The sequence below is a fragment of the Poecilia formosa genome, unplaced genomic scaffold (assembly GCF_000485575.1).
Source record: "Poecilia formosa unplaced genomic scaffold, Poecilia_formosa-5.1.2 Scaffold25, whole genome shotgun sequence".
NCBI classification, from domain to species: domain Eukaryota; kingdom Metazoa; phylum Chordata; class Actinopteri; order Cyprinodontiformes; family Poeciliidae; genus Poecilia; species Poecilia formosa.
Window position 1 is genome coordinate 3,515,571 of NW_006799964.1, and position 24,852 is coordinate 3,540,422.

Here is a 24,852-nt window from a genome sequence, read left to right on the forward strand (position 1 = left end):
CCTTGCCTGCTTTCCCCCTCTGAATATCTTTGTTTGCTTTGTTGACAGTGCATTATCAGAGGAGGAGAAGACATCGCTGCGTGCTGGTCTTATCACAAACTTCAATGAACCCGTCAATCAGGTTAGTGGGGAGAATGGAATATACTGGCAAAAATTGCAAAAAGGATTTAACCTGTTTTTTTTCCTCTGCACAAAACTTGCTGCTGAACAAGAAAACCATATAAAGCCGTTAGTCTTTTCTAATGTAATTTTATTTGACCAATTATGGAGGTTGAAATGACTGGGCGTGAATGGTGGCCCTAAACGGTGGCCATTAGTTCTGCTTTCTGCAGCTTGTGTATCCCTGAGGGACAGCTGTGTAATGTCAGGACTGATGGGATCCATATGGCAGGGAATGAATATAGTTTTGAACTCCATATGTCTCACCACTTTCAGCCTCTGCTCTTTCAGTCCAAGCTTCTTGAGAGGCTGGTGTGTTTTGTTCGATCAACTGTTTCATGGTATTAAAATCCACATTTAGAGGTTCTATAATCAATATAAACTCTATGAATTTAGCTATTTGTAGAAAAAATAAAGGCCGACGGGTATAGGAAAACTTGCATTCAGATATTATTAATCAAATTAGGTTTATAGCTGTTTTATAGCATGAATATGTCTCATTAAAAGAAAGGTTACATGTTTCTGGGTCATATTATGCTGGATCATATTATGCAAACTTGGGGACTGAGAACAGTGTTCTACTTTGTTGGAATAATTTCTAAAACAATTTTTAAAAAGAAATAAATAAAAAAAAACAGCAGTTAAAAAAAATTAATTAAACAAAACATACTATAAATTGATATATTGAATTGCTTTAATTTACATAGGCATGATCTTTGGTTTGGTTACACCTTTCCAATATTTTATATAATTAAAAAAAAATGTTTCTTGACTCTAGTGGCCTTTATTTGAGTGGGGTCAGACATTAAAGTGGGTAATGAGAAACGGAGAAGACATGCGGCAAAGGTCATCAGGCTGGACTCGAACCAGTGATGGCCGCGTCGAGGAATAAGGCCTCGACGCGGCCATAATTCTTGATGCAGGCTTTGCTTTACCCCTGTGCCACCACAGCACCCATATCTGTGGCACTTTAGTTACATTTTGACATAGAAAATTATGCTTTTACTAAATTGTTGATGTATAGCACTTCTTGCCCTCAATATTATTAATTGGTCAAGCTTTTAAAAGTATCATTTGAGTCCTTTTCACTTTTGGCACCTGACCTTTTCTTATGAGGATCCCAAACAAGCTTTACCTCTAACAAGCTAATCAACATGTCAGACCTCTCCAAAAGGCATGCAAGCTTACATTTTGCTCTAACATAAAGTCCACAAAGACTAACATCCTAATAAATGTCTTGATGCACTATTTCTGTTAAAGATAATTCTTCTGGTTACAACATTAAATACATCACACATTCTTTTGCAAACATTCAGACATGTGTAAACTCAGGTTATGGGCAGTTAAGTTCCATTCATCCTTAAAATGTATTTAGTCGTCTTAATTATTCATGTCTGCATGGATGAAAACAGGAGCTGTTGTGTTAAAGCCTTAGCTGAGTGATGCATTACACAGACATGTCGTTAATATAAAGAAGCAGTGAATGCAGAAATGTTTTTAAAATATTATTAGAGGATTCATCAAAAAAATTTGCTCTGAAATTGCTAATCACAAATACCAGTTCTGATTAATGATTCACAGGCTTAAATAATGAAATGTAGGAATTTTCCATTCTATTTGGCTGCATTAAAACACAAAAACTGCCACCAGCTTGTAGGTTATTTCTGTGTTTTGTAAAAATCAAACTGGAGTTTAGGGCATATGCTGTGATGTAAAAGGGAATCATCTTGTTTTTAATGTTAAGCGCTGCATATATCTTACGCCTGATATGTGCATCTGTGGTATCGACTCAACTGCTTCTTTTTTAAAAGTATAAACAATACATTTATAATAGATCTGATCAGCTATGCTCTGCAGTTGTCCTCAATTCCCTTTTTAGTTTAGTTGACAAAACCTCCTGCTGTTGTATTAATGCTTGCCTCTGGATATGTTCGCTTACCCTGTTTTTTTTTCCCTTCTTCCCAACAGATAGCAACCCAGATCGCGGTACTGATAGCCAAGGTAGCCCGCCTTGATTGCCCGAGGCAATGGCCTGAGCTCATTCCAATTCTGCTCGAATCCGTAAAGGGTCAAGATGGTCTGCTGCAGCACAGAGCACTGCTAACTTTCTATCACGTCACCAAAACATTGGCATCCAAACGTTTGGCACAGGACAGACGTCTTTTTCAAGATGTAAGTTCACATTAACAACATTACATTTTTTTTTTAAATTAATTAGCTGCTATTAATTCTTATCCTCTAGACTGCTTTATTTATTTTGCTCTCAGTGCCAGAGGAAAGCATTTTTCCCCCCTTTTTTAAGTGTACACATAAAGAGGAGAAAAGCTTGTTTTCTCTTGGGAAATTTTGTGTTCGCTCTTCTTTCTCATGTTTTATTGTAGTTTTTCCCATAATGAAAGAAACTGACTAGAGGAGAAAAAAGAAAAAGATTATTGGACATGGGAATCAGTGAGCGAGAGACAAAAAAAACAACTTCAGATGTGAGGCTAAGGCACTGTGCCAGAATCCATGCCAAAAGTTATCCCTTTTACAGACAACTTGATACATAGTGGGCTCAGTGCCTATTGGGCTGTGCAGTTTTTTAATGATATACCGATTACTTTGACATTGAACAACCTACACTGTGTTCTGTCCTGTTAGTTGGAGCAGACTCAAAAGGTGGTATGCAACACTCTGTCCTAGTAGGATCCTTTTATGTTAAACGCACGTTCCTGTATCACTTGTGATGGGTTGGGTTTAAAGTTTACATACTTCACTGCCTGCAACATAATGGAAGATGGATTTAAGTTTTCCCAGGATGTTTGATGGTCCAACAGTTAACTTCCATGAATTTTAAAACAAGAAATGGGTGCACTAGTTTGAGTTTTCATGGGGATTCCCTCCAATCCACAGCTGGTAAATGGATAGCCTCAAATATATGCAAACACCCCAACTAGTATTTGGTTAAATCCTCCTTACCAAGCTGCAGAGAAGCTGCACACTTTTTGACCCCCCAAAAAAACAAGCCTCTGGCAAAATTGTAGCTCAGTAATTGCCCACATAGATTATCACAACTGGAATGAATTTATATTGGTAGACTTCCTTGCACCAACCAGGGTTTCAGGGGTAGTCCATAAACAATTGACCCTTACACTATGAGGGGAGAAGTCACATGTTTTGTTTGGATTTGACGCTAATGAAAACCTTACATTTGGGTTTAGTTGGCACTTTTGTTCATTTCATCTCTAAGATGTAAAATCTTCTGCTACTAAAGCAATACCACTTCTCAGCAAATAACCGTTTTTCCACATAGTTGTGTAGCTTAAAGCAACATTTCTGTGTGTAGGCATTTATATGCTGCGTGTGCACTATCTTCTTTTTGTTCTTAAGCTCAAGACAAAGCGTTTGGTAGTGCACAGGATGATGGATCACTTGCTGATGCTCAGGGTGCTAACTGCACTACTTTGCCAGATGCAAAGGTAATTAGGTGGTGAAAGAAATGAGAGCAGAGGAGGGATGTAGAGGCAAGGTGTGGGTGTGCAAAGCATATGAGAGATGTACCTAAGGTATAAGACTGACAGCAGGTGGAATCACCTCTGAAGTTAGGGGTTAATTCAGAATATAAAGTTGAAAGACGAAACTGGGACACTTACCTGTGATTTTAGTCGGGATGTCTGTAGAAGTATTAAGGAGAAGAAGTGAGCAGAGTCCTGCCTTTCAGGTCCCGCTTCCTTTCCCTGTGGTTTGATTTCTTAATGTCAGACAGTTCTTCTTTCCACTGATAATTCTCTTTTAGGTTTGGCCTTCAAACATTTTTTTTTCTATTCATCTTTTTTATGTTCTGTTAATACTGGCAGGGGTTGCTGTCTTAGCAGTTCAGTTCAAGGAGACATTTACTTTAAATATGCATGTACTGGTCTGTGGAGCCCATCCTCTGTTTATGACAGGCTGAGACTTGGGAACATTTTACTTTATATCTGTTTAATTAAATAGATTAATCATTAAATAAGCAATAAGCAACTGAGCGCGCAGCTATGCGATGGAGACAAATAAATTATATTGTTTGGATATAACAGTTTTCATACCATTGTTTAAATTAAAAGTCTAGATTTGGTCCAGTATTATATAATATTGCTGTTAAGGTTGCTAGATTACATTTAGAGATACCAGATATCATTTTTTAACCTTTTAACACCATGAAAAGACAACCAGAACCAATGACTTGGCTTCTCTGCTTCAGTTACGCAAGGAAAACACAGAAAAACTCAAAACCAAGCAGCAACAGGATGGAAATTAACAGTGGTTGTTAAAACTGGGCCAGTGCTAACAGGTTACAAAGAAGGGCCAAAAAGTACAGTGGGATTCACTTTAGGTATTGGTTGTTGAATATCAATCTTAAGTGGCTTTTGTTTTTTTGGGGTTTTTTTTACTACTTTTTGTTGGAGTAGCCAGTACAGTTCCCCAAGTCGTTTGGGTGTAGCTCTTTTAATTTTTTTTACTCACTATTCAAGTTTTTTGTGGGACTCCATTGAAACTAAAAATAATAATAATAAAAAACATAAGTGTACAACAGAAATCACAGCACAGGCGCCTAGTTCAGAAATGAGTTGGCAGCTTTTGGTTAACTTGTGTTAAATGGGGTGCTTCTCAATACTGCAGACCCATTTCAGTGTCTGATAACAGAAATGGGGGGAAATATGCAAATGGAAAAAGCTTTATTGGGAATTCAGCAGTTTTAAAATGCACTATGTGAGCAGCACAGAAGCAACCGGATGTAAAAGGCTGACAATGGCTGTCACCAGGAAAAAATGCAAATAGGATGCAATGGCAAAATGGATATGCTAATTATTGCACAACATCATTCCAGAGGCTTTTGCTACTTTCCATTTAAAGTTGGCAACACTCAGTGTTAGTAAAAATGAAGCTCCTTTATTTAACATGAAGGAAAAGCCTTGACTTCACTTTGAAGTACTTCTGACATTTTGGGTTGAATTGTTTAAATATAGTTTTTGTACCTTAAAATTCCCATATAAACTTTACCTGAATGTATTTTATCTATAGAAAGCTTAAAAGCAGTTTTAAATTAAAAACAGAAGATTTCACTGGTCATCTTGGCTACTGTAGGCTGTCAGCTCTTCACAACCTCGGTTTCCTCTTTCATCAACAGGGTCTATCTACCCGGCTAGTACTTGCCGGATGTTTTTTTTTTTTCTTTCTTTTTTTTCTGTTAGCACAGTATTAGTAAACCATGCTCTCAAATAGGGGTTGTGGTCCAATATCCTACAGGATGATGTTTTTTTTTCTCTCTCTCTTTGCAAGAGCGGTGAATAAAATGATTTTTTCAGTTTCCTTTGGTGATGCTTGTGTGAGGCGAATAGAAAATCAGCACGAAGAAGAAAATTGTTTGTCTTTTCATTGATTTTTGGGTTCATTTCTTTTTCTTTTTTTTTTTTTTTTTTAGCTTTATCTGTGTAAAACTGAATGTTTTTACCCAGAGGTGGAAAAATGTTGGCTTCTTCAATGTTCAGTAATTCTGCAGTAATTTTCCAAACCCAATATTTGAAATGGTCCTCTAATCAGTGTTTCTCTTCCATGTAAATAACAAAGTTATTTTCCATCTCTGTTATTAACTATAATGCTGAAAGCTTTCAGTCTGCAGCAAATGAAAATTGTATGATTTGTAGCCCAAAGCTTTTGGTTTTAACAGTGTTTCTGTTTGTTCTTTGATAATATTTATTAGTACAAAATTACACCTCAGTTTTTTTTTTATCTCAGGAATTCAGTTTTTTGAAGAAGCCTTCAGCTGAACCATAAGAGCCTATTTTATTTAGGTAAAAATACACATTGCATGATCAGTCTTTTTATTTGCCTCCAGCTGAAACAAATACTGAAGTGATGGGTGATTATATTAAATAATCATAAATAATCCAGGCCTTATCTTTTTTAAAAATGTATATTTTTATAAGTCTCACTGTGTTTGAAGAATTCCTTCTTTATTTCATTTTTAAAGGTTTCCAGGTTTTACTCCAGGTTTTACACACAGTTTGATATTAGCTGCAGTGCATTACAAGTGTGTCAAACCCATATTTTTGTAAAGGTTATCATTTGATAAGCAATTGTGGGTCTACAAATATTAGTAAAGTGAACAGACCTAATGTTGAAATAAATGTTTGTTCACTCGTGTGAATAGAACTACAGAGTATTGCAAACAGTATGTTTTTAAATATTTATGAATATTTATGTTTCTTCTAAAAAAATATATTTTTTGATCTGATTTTTCCTAAGTTTGTTTCACAATTTAATGATTGGGAGCTTACTGTTAGGAGGGGGTTTGTTTACCTAGTCTTAAATAAATAAATGCATCTGGATAAATGCATTCTTATAGTCCATGTATCACTAGAGATGAGATGCAGCTCACCATAAGTACCTTTTATTTTTATAAATCAAGTTTCAAGTCCCCTGCCAAATGCAGCTTTTTGCATATCAGTTGATGCAATAAGAATACAAACCAAAGTTCGCTATAGTGATGTGAATAATGTGTGATTTTTTATTTTATTTTTTTCCCCAACGTTGCTTCATTTCTTTCTTCTTCCATAAATTGGATTAGTCTGGGATCTGAGGAATTGAAAGTGGGAAGCTCTTGAAAAGTCTCTCTAAACAGAAAACTTGCCAGTCTGGCTGTTTCCGTAACACATATATCAAAGCCTGTGCTGTGCTGTCAAAATACGGATTTCATTTTCGGCAGGCTCTCATCACCAACACAGCCAGTGGATCTAATTTTTCCCCATCTGACTCCTTTGCTTATTTTCTTTGAGTATTTGTTGCATGTCTACTGTTTTTCTAAGGTTTTATGTTTTAAGATTTCACTTGGGTTTGTTTGCCTTCATCTTTGAATAAATGTTTATTTATTTCAATGTCATTTCACATTTGAGCAATTCTTGATTTGTTTCTTAGCTCCAGCGTTAACTCACTTAAATGCCTGAATGTTGAGTCACTCTTGGTATTGTAAGAGATTTAATGGATTTGCTATTTTTTCTGTGTTTGGCAACCACTAAAGCATTAAAAACTTGAGAGATTTAAAAAAAATATATATTTTCTTCAAAAATTGACCTTATCAAGAAGAAGAGCTTTCAGCTCTCTTCTTACAACTTCCACTTTCCTTTTGTAGGCAGGAGTGCATCAATAACAGGATTAGTCTGTATTACAGGTGCAGTTCACAAACATGCAAATCTGTTATGCTCATACATAATTAACATTAATTAATTTCCCTTGTGTTGCACGGATGAAATGCCTGCTTAAATCCACGATAATGCTATGTGAATGTGACTGACTTTACTGTCATTATGATTGTTGGCAGCTGGCATCGGGCATCTACAGCTTTGCATGTTCCCTGTGGAGTCATCACACCGACTGCTTCCTGCAGCAAGTCTGTGCCAGAGATGAGGCTGCAGCGCTCAACTCGTTGGAGAGGACTCTGCTCTCGCTTAAAGGTAACGGCTCCAAACAACAAACACGACCAAATACAGTTCTTTCAAAATTAGCTTTTGTATTTTTGTTTCAGACAAGCATAAAGGAATAAAGATGATCCAAACTCACTTAACCCTAAGTAAACATAGTAAATGATCCCCAATTTTGAATCTGGAATTAATTGTTTTAAGCCATTTCCCCCCTTTTTGGATCAGTTTCACAAGCCACACCGGTAGCTGATCCAGCATAAAATCTCAGATAAAGAAAATCATGTCAGCCGCTATTCATCTTGGTTATGTCTGTCACATTAAGCAATAAATCACATGATAAATTAAGACAAGCTCAATTATCAATATCATTTTTCTCTTTCTCTAAAAACTGGATGATGAAAGTCTTCAATCTGGTGGTGCAAAGACAATTTTGTTTACAGAGCCTCCATAGTTCATTTAATTTATTGTTTCTTTTTATTTATTTTGGATATTTAAAATGTCTTTCAGTTTCAGTGTTAAATGTTTGTTGGAAAATTAAATTTATTGATCTTAGACAATATGTTCTTGCACTACTATGCTATTACAATATATTACTTGAAAATAATCTCAAACCAATATTATAATTTATCACAATAACCTCCGGGATGATTTGTTGTCCAGCAAAATTTGCCACGGTGACAGACCCAATGGTGGTGTCAGTATGATGTTCTCGGGCTTCTTCTCTTCCAGCCAGCTTGTTGTAATTGATCGGACAATGAATGGTCCACCGCACGCCAGCGTGTCCACCTCCGAATGGTTTATAACAGTGTTTCTCAATTCCAGTCCTCAGGGACCACAGCCCTGCATGTTTTAGCTGATTCCCTTCTGCTGCACGCCCGACTTGAATCAGTGGGTGAGTAACAGGCTTGAGCTGCACTTGATGCCTGCAGAGAGAAGGTCATGCAATCCTTTGAATCAGGCGTTCTGGAACAGAGCCACATGTGAAATATGCAAGGCGGTGGTCCCTGAGGACTGGAATTAAGAAACACTGGTTTAGAATAACACACTAAATTGTGGCATGACTTTAAACAGTCTGCTGTTGCTGGAAAACTGTCCAGTGTGGCTGAGTTAACACAATTCAGCTACTCAAACTTTTGATAATGGCTATTACTGCCATGGGTGATACAAGCAGTGTTGGAGAACAAATACTTTTCCATCGACAGTCGAGTTTGTTCGGATTGCTTCTTTTAATTTCCTATATTTACCCGGGTTAAAATTGAGTTGCTTTCAATCATTTAGTTATCACGGTAAAGTGAAAACGGAAATCTGTAAGGGGTTAAATCCTTTTTTTTTTTTTAAGTGAGGTCTCAAAAACGTTACAGTAATATATTAACAAACAATAAAATAAAACTTTGAGTCATTGAGCCACGTGTATCATGTAATTTTATTTACGTTAATTAATCTAACTACTGAGTATAATTGTCAAGAAAAGTTGTGAAATGAGTTACATAATGTATTTAGCTAGTTTTTGAGGTGATGTTTGCTGACCTAATTTATAAATGTTGATAGTGCTGTATACTGATTTAGTTTTTTGTCCACCTCTTTCAGTACTTCGCAAACTGACAGTCCATGGATTCCAGGATCCTCAACAGAATATGGAAGTAATGGTGAGCTGCGAGTGATTTCAGTCTGTATGCTTTAGAACCTCTCATTTTTCTGAAGCTTCCACTTTCTGTAAGCGTTCTGAGTTAAAAATAGCTCCAATCAAACTGTGCAAAATATGGATGGGTTATGATAATTGAAAGTGCCTTTAGCCTTGTTTTGGCTTAAATAGTCAGGCATTTGGTTTTTGCTCTTCTCCCACTCCCAGTAGGAAGAAAGTTCCACTCCATTAAACTGTTAATTCATTTTAGTTTAAATCTGGTTTAAAATAATCCTCAGAATGTGCTTCAGTTTTCCTCAGAGCTGTGAGTTAATGAATTTGTCAGAAAATATAGCTGTCCTTTCAACTCCAACTCCAAATTTGCCTTTTCGTTTTTGTTTCTGTGATTGAAAAATTGCAGCCCAACTGATTAATATTTACTGAAAGAGGCAAGTAATTGTAAGAGACTTTTTACTTTAGGTTTTACGTGTACTGTGTCGTACACTGTGAAGTTGTTGTAAAATCAAAATCTCAGAGATTTTACCTGAGGCCTAATTTGCTTTAAAACAAGCAATTCTAAGTGGCCCATGGAGTCAACTCTCCTGTGAAGGACGAAAAGAAAAAAAAAAGAAAAAATTCAGAGATACTTGGTCATTAAATATTGATGAAAACCTATTGCACTTAGAGTAAAATACTGACCAGAACAGATGATCAACTTCTAACTGCTGGATATATTTTCTATCAGACTCTTCTCAGCTGGCATTTAAGAAACAGATGTGTCTGGTCTCTTGAAACCTTGGAGTCGCTTCCTTGTCTTTTTCTCCCAAGCTTTTTCCTCTCAAAATTGACATTAGAAATGAAACCTTAAACTTTGTTTGGCTGAAGTTTTGAGTTTGCAAAAACACTTCATTTAAACCAATAATTAATACAATCCTCAATTACGTGCAATTAATCTGATTGACCGAGAATATTCTTCTTTCTTTCTTTCCAAATATTTCTTGTTGCTGTTTTCTATTGCCTTAGTTTTATTTTTATTTTATTTTATTTTTTTTTTTGGTGGAGCATTTTTCACAGGAGCTTGTTCAAGTATTTCTGAAGATGAATCATGTTTCCAGGAGAAGAAATAATTATGGCTATCTTGGTGTGTTCTGTGATTTTCTGTGGAACGCAACCACTACTAACTAGTTATCCCCCCTCACACATTCACAGCCCTTCATTTATTGTACAGTATTGATTTGTTTAGTGTGCGGCGCGCTCAAATTGAAGTCTTCTAAACTGCAAGCAGTGCAACCATCATCTTTTGTTTGGCACTGCTTCCTTGAACTGCCTGCTCTGTCACATCCCTCTGGCAGTAGTTTGTAGCATTTACTCTCGAGTCTCCAGTATTAAGCTGTTCGTAAGAAGACTCTTCACACATGACATAATCATTTCAGACAACCGAAGGCTGTTTTCCAATCACAGTAGTATACGCATTGATAGAAAACCACACGGCGGGAAAAAAAAATTACTCTGCAAATAATCAGACAGTTTTAACGCAAGCTAAAACGGTAAAGCACTAGGACAAGTTCTTTTTAAGTCTGTTAAATGAGTTCTCCATGCTTGATTTTTAAAACAAGTACCAAAATATTGAAGCAAAAATATATCAAACAAAAAACACTTTGGTTTCTATGCTTTGCCCCTAAACAGGCATGTTAATTAAAGCTAGGCCTGTGTAGTTAATCACATTTTCTTAATTTAATTTTCTTCTCCAAAAGACCTAAAAAACACTAATCAACAAAAAGAAGATTATTAAAACAATTTTGCTGCTCTTAATTTGTTCTAGTGCCTTAAATGCTGTGTAATAATGTTCTTTGTGATTTAACCTCTGACCAAATTGTCATTATTTCTCATATTATTGCAGACCTTATTAAAAGCCTAAAAATGGGAACTATAGAATCATATATTTGTAATAATATCAGTTATTTGTATTCAGTTTTGCAGTCTGTATCATGTTTTACTATTAATTTTCTTACTGTTTTTCATCCTAACTGGATCTTAGTGCTTTACCAGTGCAGGTGTTAGCTTAGCACCAGTCCCAACACTGATAACTTGCCACAAACTCAATCGAGGAACATCATGGAGAACCATCAACAAATCCAAATTTTACTCTGATTGAATTTTACTCCAGAGTGAGTTTCACTTTTAACCTGTGAAATTTTCTGTCTGATAGTTTCTACGTTGTTTCTTTGACTCATGGGAAATCCCAGCAGAATCATAACTAATGGCTGTTGTAATCTCTGCTTTCTGTCATCTCCCACCAAGTCATTTGTGCCGTAGTTGTGATCCTTCCTCTCCTACACTAACAGTGCTAGGAACTTTAGTTGCTGGCTGAAATGGGGGTTCGGGATGTGTGATTAATGACACTGCTATTGACCTCGTGGCTGAACATTAATGCCGAATTAAAGAGAGAGTCCCGCCATCTATCATCTAATTTCTCGTACTAACCTGCTACAACAGCAGGCTGCATAAAATTGATTCTCTTTCATACTGTGAAGCTCAGATTTTATTTATATTCATAGGCAGAGAAGTAATTGTGGCCACACACACACACATACAGTTTAAGTGTTACTATATCTACTTCCCTGCAATACATGTTGAGCAATCATGATTCAGCAGCAGAAATGACGACCCTTATCTCAGTCTGTCTTCATTTCTTCCTTTTCAGGGTTTCCTGAATGCAGTGTTTGAAAGGCTAAAACAGTTCTTGGAATGCTGTGAGTACTTTCCTCTTTTTCTGACTTGAATCTTTGATCCTTGACTTTCCTTTCAGTAAACGAACACTTTGTATTTCATTTAGTGTATTTCATTTTGGCAAAAGGGTTTCTTGATACATCCAGTTGGATTCTTATCATAAATCTGTAGTCTGCATTTTATTGATGTCAACTTAAAAGCCAAAATGAAACGAGACAATTATTTTATTATTATTATTATTATTATTATTTTTTTTTTTTACAAATTTTAGGCTATTTTCTAAAAACAACTATTATGAGTTACAAGTTTTATACTTTTTAAAAGTCCAACTGAGGGAAATATAGATATGCTGCCAAACAAAGTACCGTATTTTCCGGTCTATAAGCCGCAACTTTTTTCCTATGCTTTGAACCGTGCGGCTTATAGCCCTGTGAGGCTTATATGTGGATTTTTCTTCAACCACCAGGGGGCTCTTTAGCAGGAAGTGAATCTTTGGAAGTCAAAATTGGAAATAAAAGAAGAAAGCACCCATTAAAACAAAATTCTGTTTTAATAGGGAATTGAAATTTAAGAATGTTGTTCATCAGTTAAATAGCATTGAGGGGAAAAAGAAGATTTTTTTGTTTTTTTAAATAATAGATATTAGGATCCAATAGATGGCAGTAGTGCAACAATAATGGATGCAATCTGCCGTTGAAATCTAAAGAAGAAGAAGAAAGCGCCCATTTTCATTTAGCACATGCTAGTAGCAGACACGAAGGATCAGCACTTTTACTGTTACAGTTAACGTTCGGAAACTACCGTATTCATTTCAGTTAAATCTAAACTTGGCAACTTTTTCTTTTTCCACCGTAATAAATGTGATATTCAATTTACCTGTTATGACTCAAATTTTGGGTGTCTGCCCCCCTCTGCTGCTTGCCGGCAGAGATAGCCCGGTGCGGCTTATAGTCCGGAAAATACGACAATCTAGATTTCAGGATTGCCAAAATCCACTGTGGATTAGTCATAGTAATGTAGTTGGAGAAACAAGGTTCTTGTATTAAAATCAATCTGCTTTATTTTTTTCATCCTTTACACGTATGCTCATGTAAAGTATTGGAAAAAGTATAATGGGTATCTGTTTTCTTGATTAAACAATATATTAATACTGACAGGGTTCAACGTTACATTTATTTGAATGTGCCAAGTACTAATTATGAACAAAGAACTTTGTTTCCACTTTCTGAAAAACATCTAATTGAATTGATCTAATGATTTCTCTTGTTGAAATCAAAGTGATTTTTATGTTTGATGAGTAATTTGAATTCACTTTTAGTGTTGATCTTTATCAGCAAGTCGTTTTCTCTTTCTCGTTCAAGTTTGACCTCCAGTTTGTGCTTAAAATGTAGCTAAAGGAACAGAAGAAAAAAAAGATTTAAGATATGAACGAAAACATCCAATAAATACTGTTTTGATGGCAGTGGAGGCAGGTTCAGGGCCCAGTTGGTATTTGGATCCAGCAGATAGGAAGAACGACAGGGAAGCTCCTAGCCTGGATCGGCAAGAAATATCAGCTGTGTTCAGTCTGATAAGGTCAGCTATCTAAATGGTGTTTTTTTTTTGGGATGGTCTTTGTCGTCCACTCAGATGTCTGAGTCTCTCTTTTTAAGATGTTTGTCTTCCAACTGAGGTCACCTGTCCCTTTTCATCTGTCACTTTATTGTTAAAAGCTATTCTATAAAGCTATGCATCTGTCAGAAATAAAGAATCCCCTTTCTTTCTTTTGTCATCTATTTCCGTTTTGATTGGTCGATGTGGATGGCTCAGAGTGTGACCGTTGTGACTCTGATGACTTTGCATCACGTCTGCTAACATTGCTGCCTGTCACACCTGCAAATGGAGTCAAAACTGCACGGGCACAAAGTCGATAGAATGCAATAGTGTATTGATTTACATAATGCAGGATTTGGACAAAAATCAGGAAGAAGCTAACAAAGCAGTTGGAGAGCCAGCCAGAAAATGGTGTGCCACTGGTGAGGAGCCCAATAGAATACAAAATAAACCAAATTAAACAAAGCGAAGCAACCAGTTCACAATGATTTGAAGAATCTCATAGATGCGGTCTTAGGAGTCAGTTCATATTGTGTTGGCAGTTTATATTAAAATGCAGTTATCATGCTTCACTGGCTAGACCAACAAGCACAAAAAGAATTGAACAAACCACCAAGACGAAGTGGTATTTATTAGTTGCTTCAAAACTAAATTAATATCTTGATTCCTTCTGATCATTCCCCCTTTCCTCTTTCTTCAACCTGCTGCAGTGTGTGTAATAAAAGCAGCTGTTAATACTAATCCACACTTCATTAGAGCCTTGTTTTAATTAAGCTGCTGTTGTCAGTGGTTTCAACTCAAATTCGGACATGCTTCATTCAGATACTTCATCTTAAGAGTAGATGTGTTTTTCGTGCAGTGACAATGTAGTTATTCGTCATCAGGGCTTTCAGTGTTCAGCTATGCTCTGGCTATGCGGGTAGGTTGTATTTCTCTTTATCCTGCAATGCTTCATTGAACATCTTTGTTAGCGAATAAAAAAATTACAATGGCTTCAAGAAAAGGAAATAAATCTGTGAGTACTTTTCTCTAAGGAAAACCTAATTAAATTTCTCATAAAATGTTTATGTACTTGGTCAGTCCCCTTTTGAAGTAGATTCTACATTAATGCAGTGTAGCATGGAGACGGTCAGCCTATCTCTTTGCTCTGGTTTTAAGGAATCTTAACCTTTGATTATGTTTCTGTAGCCTTGTTCAAGTTGTAATCAGTATATACTTTATATCATCTTATGCTGTTATTTCACTTTTAAATGCAACACTTTATTAAAGTTTCAAAAGCCTTCAGGATCCGTAGGCAGAACTACTTTATTGTTGTTAAATAATTTTTTGAGCATTTTTGTTTAAATTTCCAAAGTGGAGTAGGTTTTTACTCGTATTTCCTTACAAATAAATTATGTGAATGTCCTCATTATCTAATAGGTCTTTAACTCTCTTTAAAAATAATAATAAATAAATAAACTTGTTAGTCTACTAATTGATCAACAAATGTTAAACCCATTAACCAGGATCATCATTTTTGATGTGCATCATATTTTACAAGTTGTTGCTAATAGTCCTAATTAATTTAATAATCATTTGCTTAAAGGCATGTATCAAGAATGATACGTCTGACATTTCAGAGTTAAGCTTAAATAATTTTACATAATAAGTAGTTTGTTTCTAGTGAAACAACTCTGTATGTTTGTTTCCTTTGTTTTGACTTCAGGTCGGCAGGTTGGTTCAGAGAGCCCATGCAGAGAAAAGCTGGAAAAGACAATAATATTGTACACTAAAGTTGTAAGTAAACCAAACTTAAATACATGATAAACCTTGGGAGGTTGTCGACTTAGTTTCTAACTGGAATCAGAAAATGTTTTACCGTTCTCCATGTCATATCCATACTTTGCTTTTCTCGTTGCTTTACAGTTGTTAGATTTCTTGGAGGACCATGCGTGTGCATTCATTCCCCTGATCCAGCGCTCCCTGGAGTTTGCCGTTACGTACGTTTTCACACCTGCTGGGGAGGGAGTGACCTTCGAGCGCTTTATTGTTCAGTGCATGAACCTCATCAAGATGATAGTAAAGAACGACGCATACAAACCTGCCAAGAATATTGATGGTGAGTTGAGTCATAAAACAAGCCTGTATTTGGGAGGTGCACAAAGAAGCACAAATACATCTCTTTGCTTCTTTTTCGGCATCTAAACCCTCTATTATAATGTGTTTTTTACATTTTTTACTAAAATGTCAAGAATAAAATGTAGGGGATTTTCTTTTTCTTTTTGAACTTAAACAAATCACGCTTTGAGTTGGAGGTGAAATGGATTTTTTTTTTCCAGAACATTGAATTCATGAATTATGTCCATTGCTCTGGTTTTGCAGCACTCTTTTTTTTCATTAGTTTTCTAGGATCAACCTAGATACATTCACATAAACTTATGTCTTTCCAAAAAGAAAGACATGAGTGGAGTCTTACCAAGTTGTTTTGGCAAGGCTCCACTTGGTTTCCTCCAGCAGCAACATTCTGTTGATGAATTTTTAAAAAGTATGGAAATTTGGAAAACTATGTAGAAACCATGCAACAGAATCTTAATAAACATGACTATAAAGACGATACCTTTTAATGAAGCGAATATGTTTTAGCTTTAATTCACATCTTTTTCCTAACATTCAAAATTAATACATTATTTAGAAAATTACAAATTTCAAAGCAAATAATTTATTTATAGCATTGACTGCTCCCCCACCCCTCCTGCCTAAAATGGATAATTATGAAGTGCATACTTCCTGTTTTTATTGCGGTTGTGAAGTAATTTAAATCTGATAATTGCTTGACAGTGTAACCAAATGTGCTGGGCTACGTTAGTACAACTTATGGATTATATTATGCCAACATCAACACATGTTTATGGTTCTTGTCTGTGTTCTCCTTTTCCTCTTCGCTAGAGAGTAAACCAGAAAGTCTAGAGGCTCACAAGATCAAGACAGCCTTCTTCACTCATCCCACGCTGACAGAGATCGGGCGCCGACTTGTCTCACACTATTTTCTCCTCACAGAAGAAGAACTGGCAATGTGGGAGGAAGACCCGGAGAGCTTTGGTGGGTTTCTTACACCCCTAAAAAAGTTGAATCTAAACATCTGAGGCTTCAAACTGCTTTGCTCTTCAGGCACACCTAGAACTTTGTGGGATTGGGTAGGTTGATGTTTATCAGTCAGCTGTCAGATATACAGCTGTCAGTTCAGACTTTATTTAAACATTTTAGAAAAGTGTCTTGATGTTTGGTTTTTCATTATATTGTATTAAGTATATTAATGCACTGGCGTTCGAAACGGTAGATCTATAAAAGCTCTATAGATCTATAACATTTATTGCGATTTTATAGCTTTCAATAGATTTAGAGGTATGAGTTGTGATGGCTGGAAACTCCCAAACCTGTTACTGAAACTGACGGACTGAAAACTGAACCGGTATAAAGCTGAACCTTTGGTTGGAGAGCTTTTTCCATTTAAAGTGTCATTCCTTGGCATTTTAAAAATGCTCATTTTGCTTTTAGAGACACTTGCAGTGAAATAACAAGGTTAGAGATCGTGGCTCTAATTGAGAGAGAATAAGAGTTTCTTTGTGTTAAAGCACACAACCTTCAGAGGGGCATTTAGACACCTACAAGTTTGAGACCTCAAATGCCCGGTATCACAATGTAGTTTGTTTTTCACGTGCTAGAACTGCACAAATCTTGAAACGCACAAGTCTTTTGAGTTATCAAGCAGCAAAACCATATTTCTGCTGTGTAATAGATCCACAGTCTACATGAGAAAGTTCTAATATATTCACATTTTTATCATCTTTATAGCTGTTGAAGAAACTGGTGGTGATTCATGGAAGTACAGTCTACGGGTAAGTTAAAAGTACATTATAGAGATGCACTGACAATGGTTTGTTAATTATGCCAAGCAGAACATTGAATGGCAAATAGACTTTTGCTGAATGAATACCCCTCTTTCATATATAAAGGAACCCTAAGTGAAAGAAATGTTTTGTAGTAACCCATGTCTGTTCAGTCTTTTGAGCTTTACTGTGCTCATGAATGGCACTTTATACAACACAAAGCACATCGTTTGGTTTGCTAAAGAAACAGCAGAAATTAGGCTCGAGAAAGTTCTTGCTCCAAAACAGTTGAAAAACACACATTTTTAAATCCAATTTATCTAATTTACTGCTTTATTTTATGTTTGGTTGCAACCTTTGTTTACTTGGTATTGCCATTAGCTCTTACTTGCAGCACAAGAGCAGAAACGCTTAAATGTTGATTTAAGCGATAAGCTGTAAAATTCAGTGGAATTTGATAACTAGTAATCTATAAAAATCATAGTTTAATTGGCATTTTTTGGGAGCCATGTTGCTGTGAAAATAATCTGAACAAGTTGTCAGATTATTAGGTGGACAAAAGATTTACTACCAGGTAATTATAGATTATCTTTACCTATCAAGCTATATGGGATGCAGGTTACGACTTTATCCTTGTTTTTAAGCTGGGTTAGATTCACTGGCAGTAGGCCGTAGCTTGCCGATATATGCTGCTAATATTTGTAGGGTATGACTCATGCCATCCCCTACACCTCAGCACATGTCCAGCATTTCAGACCTTTATTTGAAAAAAAAAAAAAAAATTGTTTTATCTAGTAACCTCATAAACTGATAAACCAAGATCAGAGGTTTGTCCTTGTCTGCTAAACTTATTTTTTTTTTTTCATTTTAGAGCTAATTTTTAATGAGGTAAACATTTTTATTTTATTTTTATTTTTTTTGTCATACCTCTTGTTTTTACATTAGCCTACATTGATCACGTGCCGACCTACAAAACCACAGTAAGCTGTATTACCATAGAAGGTGTTGGGATTAATAACTACTAAATATCCTGTCCTCTTTTTTTCATTTAGCCTTGCACAGAGGTGCTGTTTCTGGAAATCTTCCACAACTACAGCCAGACCCTGACACCAGTACTCCTGGATATGGTTCAGAATCTGCAGGGTCAGTGCAATGTTTAATCAGTGCTGTTTAATCAACCCAACATAGACTTCTATTACTGGCAGAAATTTGGTCTGTTTTTCCAGTAATTTGTATAACAACCGAAAAGTTCAGTTTTGAAAAATATAACCACTGCTAATTATCTACGTTGTTGACATTGACTCTCACACTTCATGTAGATCAGGAATATTTATATTTGTTTACCTGCTGTGTGTGAGAGGAGTCCCTGAGCTGCAGTTCTGTGTTTGAATGAATCATGTTTCATTTAAATGTGTGACATGTAGTATATTGAAGCACACTCTGTAAAATTAAAACAAGTAACTAATCGATCCCCCCACTTAAGTTAATAAATGAATTAGAAAAAATAAGATAATTAAAAACAGCCCTATAAGATGTACCAAATGCATAACAAGATAGTTTATTTCTGTAATGTGCAACAAACAGTTGCCTTACTTTACCGATGCTGTGTTCCGCCACATAAATTCGGTTCCAAATTGCTAATTTCATGTTCTTGTCTTGTTGTTTTGATGACTCAGTGTAAATAAGATTGTACATCAAAAAATGACCAAACGCATGTCTGTGGGTGGTCCCTGTATCTGAGACATGCAGTCTGTAGGACTGTGAGGTTCCCAGGTGATTATCAGCATAACACCCAGCTTCAGCTCTCCGGCTTCTTAGTCAGAAACACATTCAACACACTGCTGCTGGTCTCCTGGGGGAAGTGGCATCTCGCTCTTGTCCTGTTTTTGAGGTAGCGTAGGATTTACTCACATTGGTTTTTCACAGAAGTCTGCTTCCTCTCTGTCTAAACATGGTCTCCCCCTGACCTGCAGTGGAAATTGGTTCTCCTGAAGTGAAAAAAAAACAAACAAAAAAAAGTTTATATTTTTTGTAAACCTAATGGCAGAAAAAAATGGGCATAGAGAGAACATGCTGATAAGTTGACTTGAATTATATGGATTTAATGCTTTTAAGTTTAATATGATGTACGTATATACAGCGTTAATTACACCTGGCAGAATATTTGTTGCCATTATACAATGTTTGAGCAGAAATATTTCTCTAAACTGCCATTTTTTATATAAAGGTTTATTGTATCTCTCCAGGCCCAACAAATGTGGAGGACCCTGTTCAGTTGCTGATGAAGGATGCAGGTTAGTCAAAGGTCTACTGATTTTCTTCAAGAATTGGTAATGGTTTGGCAAAAGAATATCAAACCTGAATATTTTAAAGTCAGTGTTTTCATCTTAAATGCGATAAACCTTCTGCAGTTCTTAATGTTGTGAATAAAAGACTTCTTCAAACCAATCCATATTTATACTAGCACTGACTGTCGACCTTATAAAACTTTTTCTTGACTTTTTGTTCCATCCCCTGCTTATTTTGGAATGTAAACCCAGAACTGCCACTTATTAAGATTTATGTTAAAAAAAACATCCAAGTGTTCTATGGAGTGTCTCTGTTACCTAGATAGCTTTAGAGATCCCTACCAGTGTCCTGACAGTTTAGGTAGAATGGTAAATACCCAATAAGATGACGAAACTGTGCAAGAGCTATTCATGCACTCAATGAGGATTGACTTATTTGCTTTCAACAAGGATGTGGAAGGACAAAGTTGAAAACCACAGTGTTTTGCAATAGTAGGAAAGTAGCTTTTCTACAAATCTGTTGACTGCTTCATACCCTTATTATACAGCTGTCTGCTGTGTTCCTCGAACTTTATGAAGCTGTTCGTTCACTCATGTTCACTAACAAACCTCTGAGACATTCGCAGAACATCTCTGTTTAGTGCGAGACTAAACATTAGGTGCCAATCGGTTGCAGGAAGTTTTATTTTCAGTTATCAAACTAAAGGATTTTTTTATACAAATGCAAGCCATATATTTCAGATTTGTTTGTTTAAAACTTGCACAATTGTGCACTACTTCCTGTTGGTCTGTCAAATTATATCCCAATATAAAGTACATTTATGTTTCTTCCTGTAATGTGAGAAAATGTGAAAAACCTCAAGGAGTGTAAATATTTTTTACAAGACGCAGTTTATCCTGCTTTGATTTCCGTCAGACTAGATTCTGATTGCAGGTACAAGTAGGAAAGCTAGTGTCTGAAATCATTAAAATTGTGTTGCATCGATCATAAAAGAGATGACATAATGTTTTGAGGCCTCCACTTTTTTTTGCCTATGTCTAGTAATTATTTTGCATTTTCCTGGAAGCACAAGGTATCCTTATCTGGTTTGTAAATATGTATTACTTCCTATAATTGGTGTAGTCTTCAGAGGTCCGCTCACATTGCCGCAAATGTTAATTCATTTTCTACAATATGGTCTCGTGTGTTGTGATTTTTAATTTGGGATTTTGGAGAGGGACTGTGCATAACTTATATTAGCCTCCTAATTTGTCATTTTTAAAGGCCACTTGGGCAGAGTTACCTTCCACTCCCCGAAATATTGTTCATTAGAAGTGAGCAAGTGTAGAGGAGCAGACCATTAGCTGCCTCAGGTGCTTCTTTTTGAACCACTATAAATGCAGATGTTTTAAACATCTCATCCTAGAGAGTCAAAATAATGTTAATGTGTGGAGCAGAAATTAATTTTAAAGCATCTCCAGGGCAAATTAAACTGGGCCAAGACATGGTGCTAAGTTAAAACAACACACAGTGTGGGATTTAGCTGTCCAAAAAGGACGGATGGCGCAAATTAGTACATTGTAAAATCTTAAAGTGCAGATACAGCTAAAATAATTATTTTTTTCTCAATAATAGTTGTAAATGTTGCAGATACTTTTAAATAGCTTAATAAAAATGTGTTACAATTTGTGTTACAAAATGTGTTAAAGTTTGTGGCCAATCTATATAACTTGATTTATTTTTTTGTACATGTTCTGAGATTTTAAGATATTTATTTCCTTTTTTTTTTTTGTCACCTATGAAACACACTCGGGCTTAGTCATCAGCTAGGATGTTACAAGTGACTAAATGTAAAATAAGTTATTACAAGTGTTTTATTAAGGCAACATTTTTCAGAATGTGTTGTGGTCTTTGTTTTTTTTTTTGTTTTTTTTAAATAACTCACCCAGATCCATCTATGTTTGCTGCCCTCCCCCATTCCTTTTCTTTCTACAATGAGTTTGCTACAGTGAATAACTGATGAAAGTCAATGCTCTTGATTCTAATAGATTTCAGTACATTTTGACAACATCATCTTCTACTACATGGTTGGAAGTGACTGTGTGACGTAACACGGAGACTCAAACAGTTTTCTGTTTTATTTCAGTTTACAATGCAGTGGGGCTGGCAGCCTATGAACTTTTTGACAATGTGGACTTTGACCAGTGGTTCAAGAATCAGCTTCTTGGAGAGCTGCAAGTCAGCCATCACAGGTATTAAAAAAAAATTTAATCTCTGTTTTTGTGTGTCTTTTTTGTGATATTCATGTTTGAGTCAAAATGAAACCTGAAACAGCTAAGCATCATTTTTTTTTCTTTTTTCTAGATTAGTTTCTCTCACTTAATTTTAATTTTCTGTTGCTGGTATCTGATTTGTTGCAGATTTGACTTTAAGTTTAACTCATGTTAATTAACTGTTAACCTTTTACAGCCACTGATTGTAGGCAGCAACACACTGAAAGCATGCCAAAAGCACAAAAGTAACAAGCTAAAATTCAGCTGCTGTCAAGTTAATATTAATGACTGCATTTTTTTCCTTTGAAATGGCTCAGTGCAAGTAGTGATTAAATGTACCAGAACAAGCTCAACTCACTCGGACAGGTGAGATAAAAAATGGATTTATTAATTGGCTTGCGAGAAGTCTATACACCCCTGTTAAATTCCCAGGAGACCCTAATAAATGTATTTCCCACATTTCTTTCACGTTTTATGATAGTTACGGTGTATAAATTAGCTAAAGAACAAATTGTTTGGGAAATGTTTGTATTAAAAGAGAACTTGGTAGCTTAAGTGTTTTTAAGGCTCTGAGGTATGCACACCGACCCATGGAGAGCAGCTATAAGTGTACTGACCGTGGACTTAAGGATCCACAGTGAGCTGCTTGATGAATTTGTTTGAAGAAAATGAGAGAGGGCGCAGCAAAAGGCATGATGGCGTGTTTTGAAATGAAGAACAAAGAAGTGCCCTTCACTCTCGGCACCCAAAATAAACAAAACAAAAAGCCTAGAGCTCTCTGAAGGTCGTCCACTCTGGTTAGTGTTGACGTCAGAGAGCAGGGATGTTGATGTCACCCACGCTGTCCAGGTGTGAACAAACCCTTGACTTTTTACGCATGTCCCCATTTCTTTCTTCTCTCTGAAGGTTCACCTCCACCTCCTTCTTCTTCTTCTTCTTTTTTTTTTTTTGCTTGATACCTTGTGGGGAAAAAAACAATCAAGCTCATTAGCAAACATTGTTTGATTTAAGAGGAAAGCAACTTGGACTGTTTGAAGTGCAAGCTGGAAAGGTTTGCACTTGGAGAAAAATGCTTTGTGTTTCAAGGCTGTGCCAAATAAGTTGCTTTGTTTGGTGTTTTTTGTTTTTTAATTAATTTTATTTTTCTAAAGCTCTTGTTTGAGTTTGTTCAGTGAGTTTGCTCTTCCGGTAACCCACATATCGCACCGGAGACTCCCTGGAGGGGTTTCTGCATTTTCCCAAAATTTTTCTTTCTCTGTTTTCTCTTCTGCTCCCTTGTCAATGCTTTGATAGTTGAATATGATTCGTTTCACCCACTTTTTCTTTGTCTGTAATACACATTAAAACAATAAATCAGTTTTTCCATTACATTCATGAATTCTTTGAACTATCTCTTGCCATTGCTCCTTTGTTGAGGAGCTCTGTTGTAATAACTTCACTCAGGCTATTAACTTTATACTTATCAGACACTGTTTTTATAGCAACATCTGCTAAATTCAGATTACGTTAGTATAACAGGACGCCATGATATGAGAACATATTCAACACTATTTTGTTGGATAGTATATCCTTTTCAAAAGTGGAGCATTTCTAAGATGTAGTGCTTGACATCACTACAGCATGTAGATCCTCAAGATCAGATTTATTATTTTTATAATAAATTTCTTGGATATCCTCAAATTGCTGAAATCTCTGCTTTTTAAGATTTCCAGGTCAGTTATACAGAAATAAAAGCATGTTGGTTAGTAGTATGCATTAATGGGAATAAACAGTTGGGCTTAACGCCTAGTTAAGGGGGAGTATATATTAAAGTGCATGTAATGGGAATAAACAGTTGGGCTTAACGCCTAGTTAAGGGGGAGTATATATTAAAGTGCATGTACTCAAAAAAAAAAGTTGTCTTATGTAATGTTTGACCTCTTTAACCTTCTGAGCTCATTAACCAATGAAGTTGCATATTTACTAAAGCAAACACACTAATTGGTGATTAAAGGAAAGACAAGTTTGGATTTAAACTTTTTATCCTGTTACTTGCTCTGAAAAATTTTTGCGTTTGCAGTTTCATGTCATTGCCATTGACAACAGAGCACTACTCTTGTTGAAGTTATTTCACAAGCCCAAAATGTTTTTAATGTTATTGAAGTGAGTTTATTTATTTTTTTTTTAATCAAGACTGACAATTCTTTTTCTTCCTTAAATACCTTTTGATTTCAGTGTTGAGAACTGCTACATTTGGCTTTTTATCATTTTTACAGCCGGAATGTTAAACAGAGGCGTGTTTGATGATCTCCCTCACAAGAGAACCTTGACTTCTGATTGTAGCAATCAGAAACTTAGCATTTTCTGTTGCATATGTATGTTCAAACCTCACCTTCATGTACCTTCCTCTAAGTGCACCTATTTTCAGTGCTAATTTATTCATATTTGTATTTTAGCTCCTTCTAAAGGGTATAGTTTTACCCCTTTTGAGAAACGACTTTAAATATTTTCAGATGACTCGATAAAAAGTTTAACTTATTTATTGATCATGATCTCCAATAGCTGTGTGTGCAGCAGTACATTTAAGTTGTGTATATTTAATTAACGTTCAACCAGATGTTAAATGAATCTGTGTCCGTCTGTTTGTTCCAATAATCTATCCTTTCATACATTTTTCTAAAAGTAGTTCCTAGTGAAAATGGAAAATTTCTTACACTTTATAAGCATCAGTGTTTTCTTCAGGTTTACTTGATATGCTGTGATTTCCACTGAATAATTATAAACATTTTACAAAAATGGATTGCTTACAATACCCGGCAATATATTTGCAATAACACATAGTTTAAAAATCCATTCTGACTTTCTTTTAGTAATAGATTGTAGGATTGTGACTACATGTTTCTTTCTACAGAGTAGTCACAGCCCAC

General features: G+C 35.8%; 1 protein-coding gene across 2 annotated transcripts in view; it reads left to right on the top strand.

Annotated features, from left to right (window-relative positions):
• ipo11 (importin 11) overlaps positions 1-24,852 on the top strand; it is a 105,033-nt gene that overhangs the window by 10,823 nt on the left and 69,358 nt on the right. For both annotated transcript variants that reach the window (XM_007548188.2, XM_007548187.2), the window contains 12 exons: positions 49-121; positions 2,128-2,331; positions 7,496-7,628; positions 9,183-9,241; positions 11,921-11,969; positions 15,245-15,315; positions 15,445-15,637; positions 16,465-16,617; positions 17,371-17,414; positions 18,458-18,548; positions 19,652-19,699; positions 21,820-21,925. In XM_007548188.2, coding sequence (XP_007548250.1) covers positions 49-121; positions 2,128-2,331; positions 7,496-7,628; positions 9,183-9,241; positions 11,921-11,969; positions 15,245-15,315; positions 15,445-15,637; positions 16,465-16,617; positions 17,371-17,414; positions 18,458-18,548; positions 19,652-19,699; positions 21,820-21,925 — 1,224 coding nt within the window. The remainder of the gene's footprint in view (positions 1-48; positions 122-2,127; positions 2,332-7,495; positions 7,629-9,182; positions 9,242-11,920; positions 11,970-15,244; positions 15,316-15,444; positions 15,638-16,464; positions 16,618-17,370; positions 17,415-18,457; positions 18,549-19,651; positions 19,700-21,819; positions 21,926-24,852) is intronic.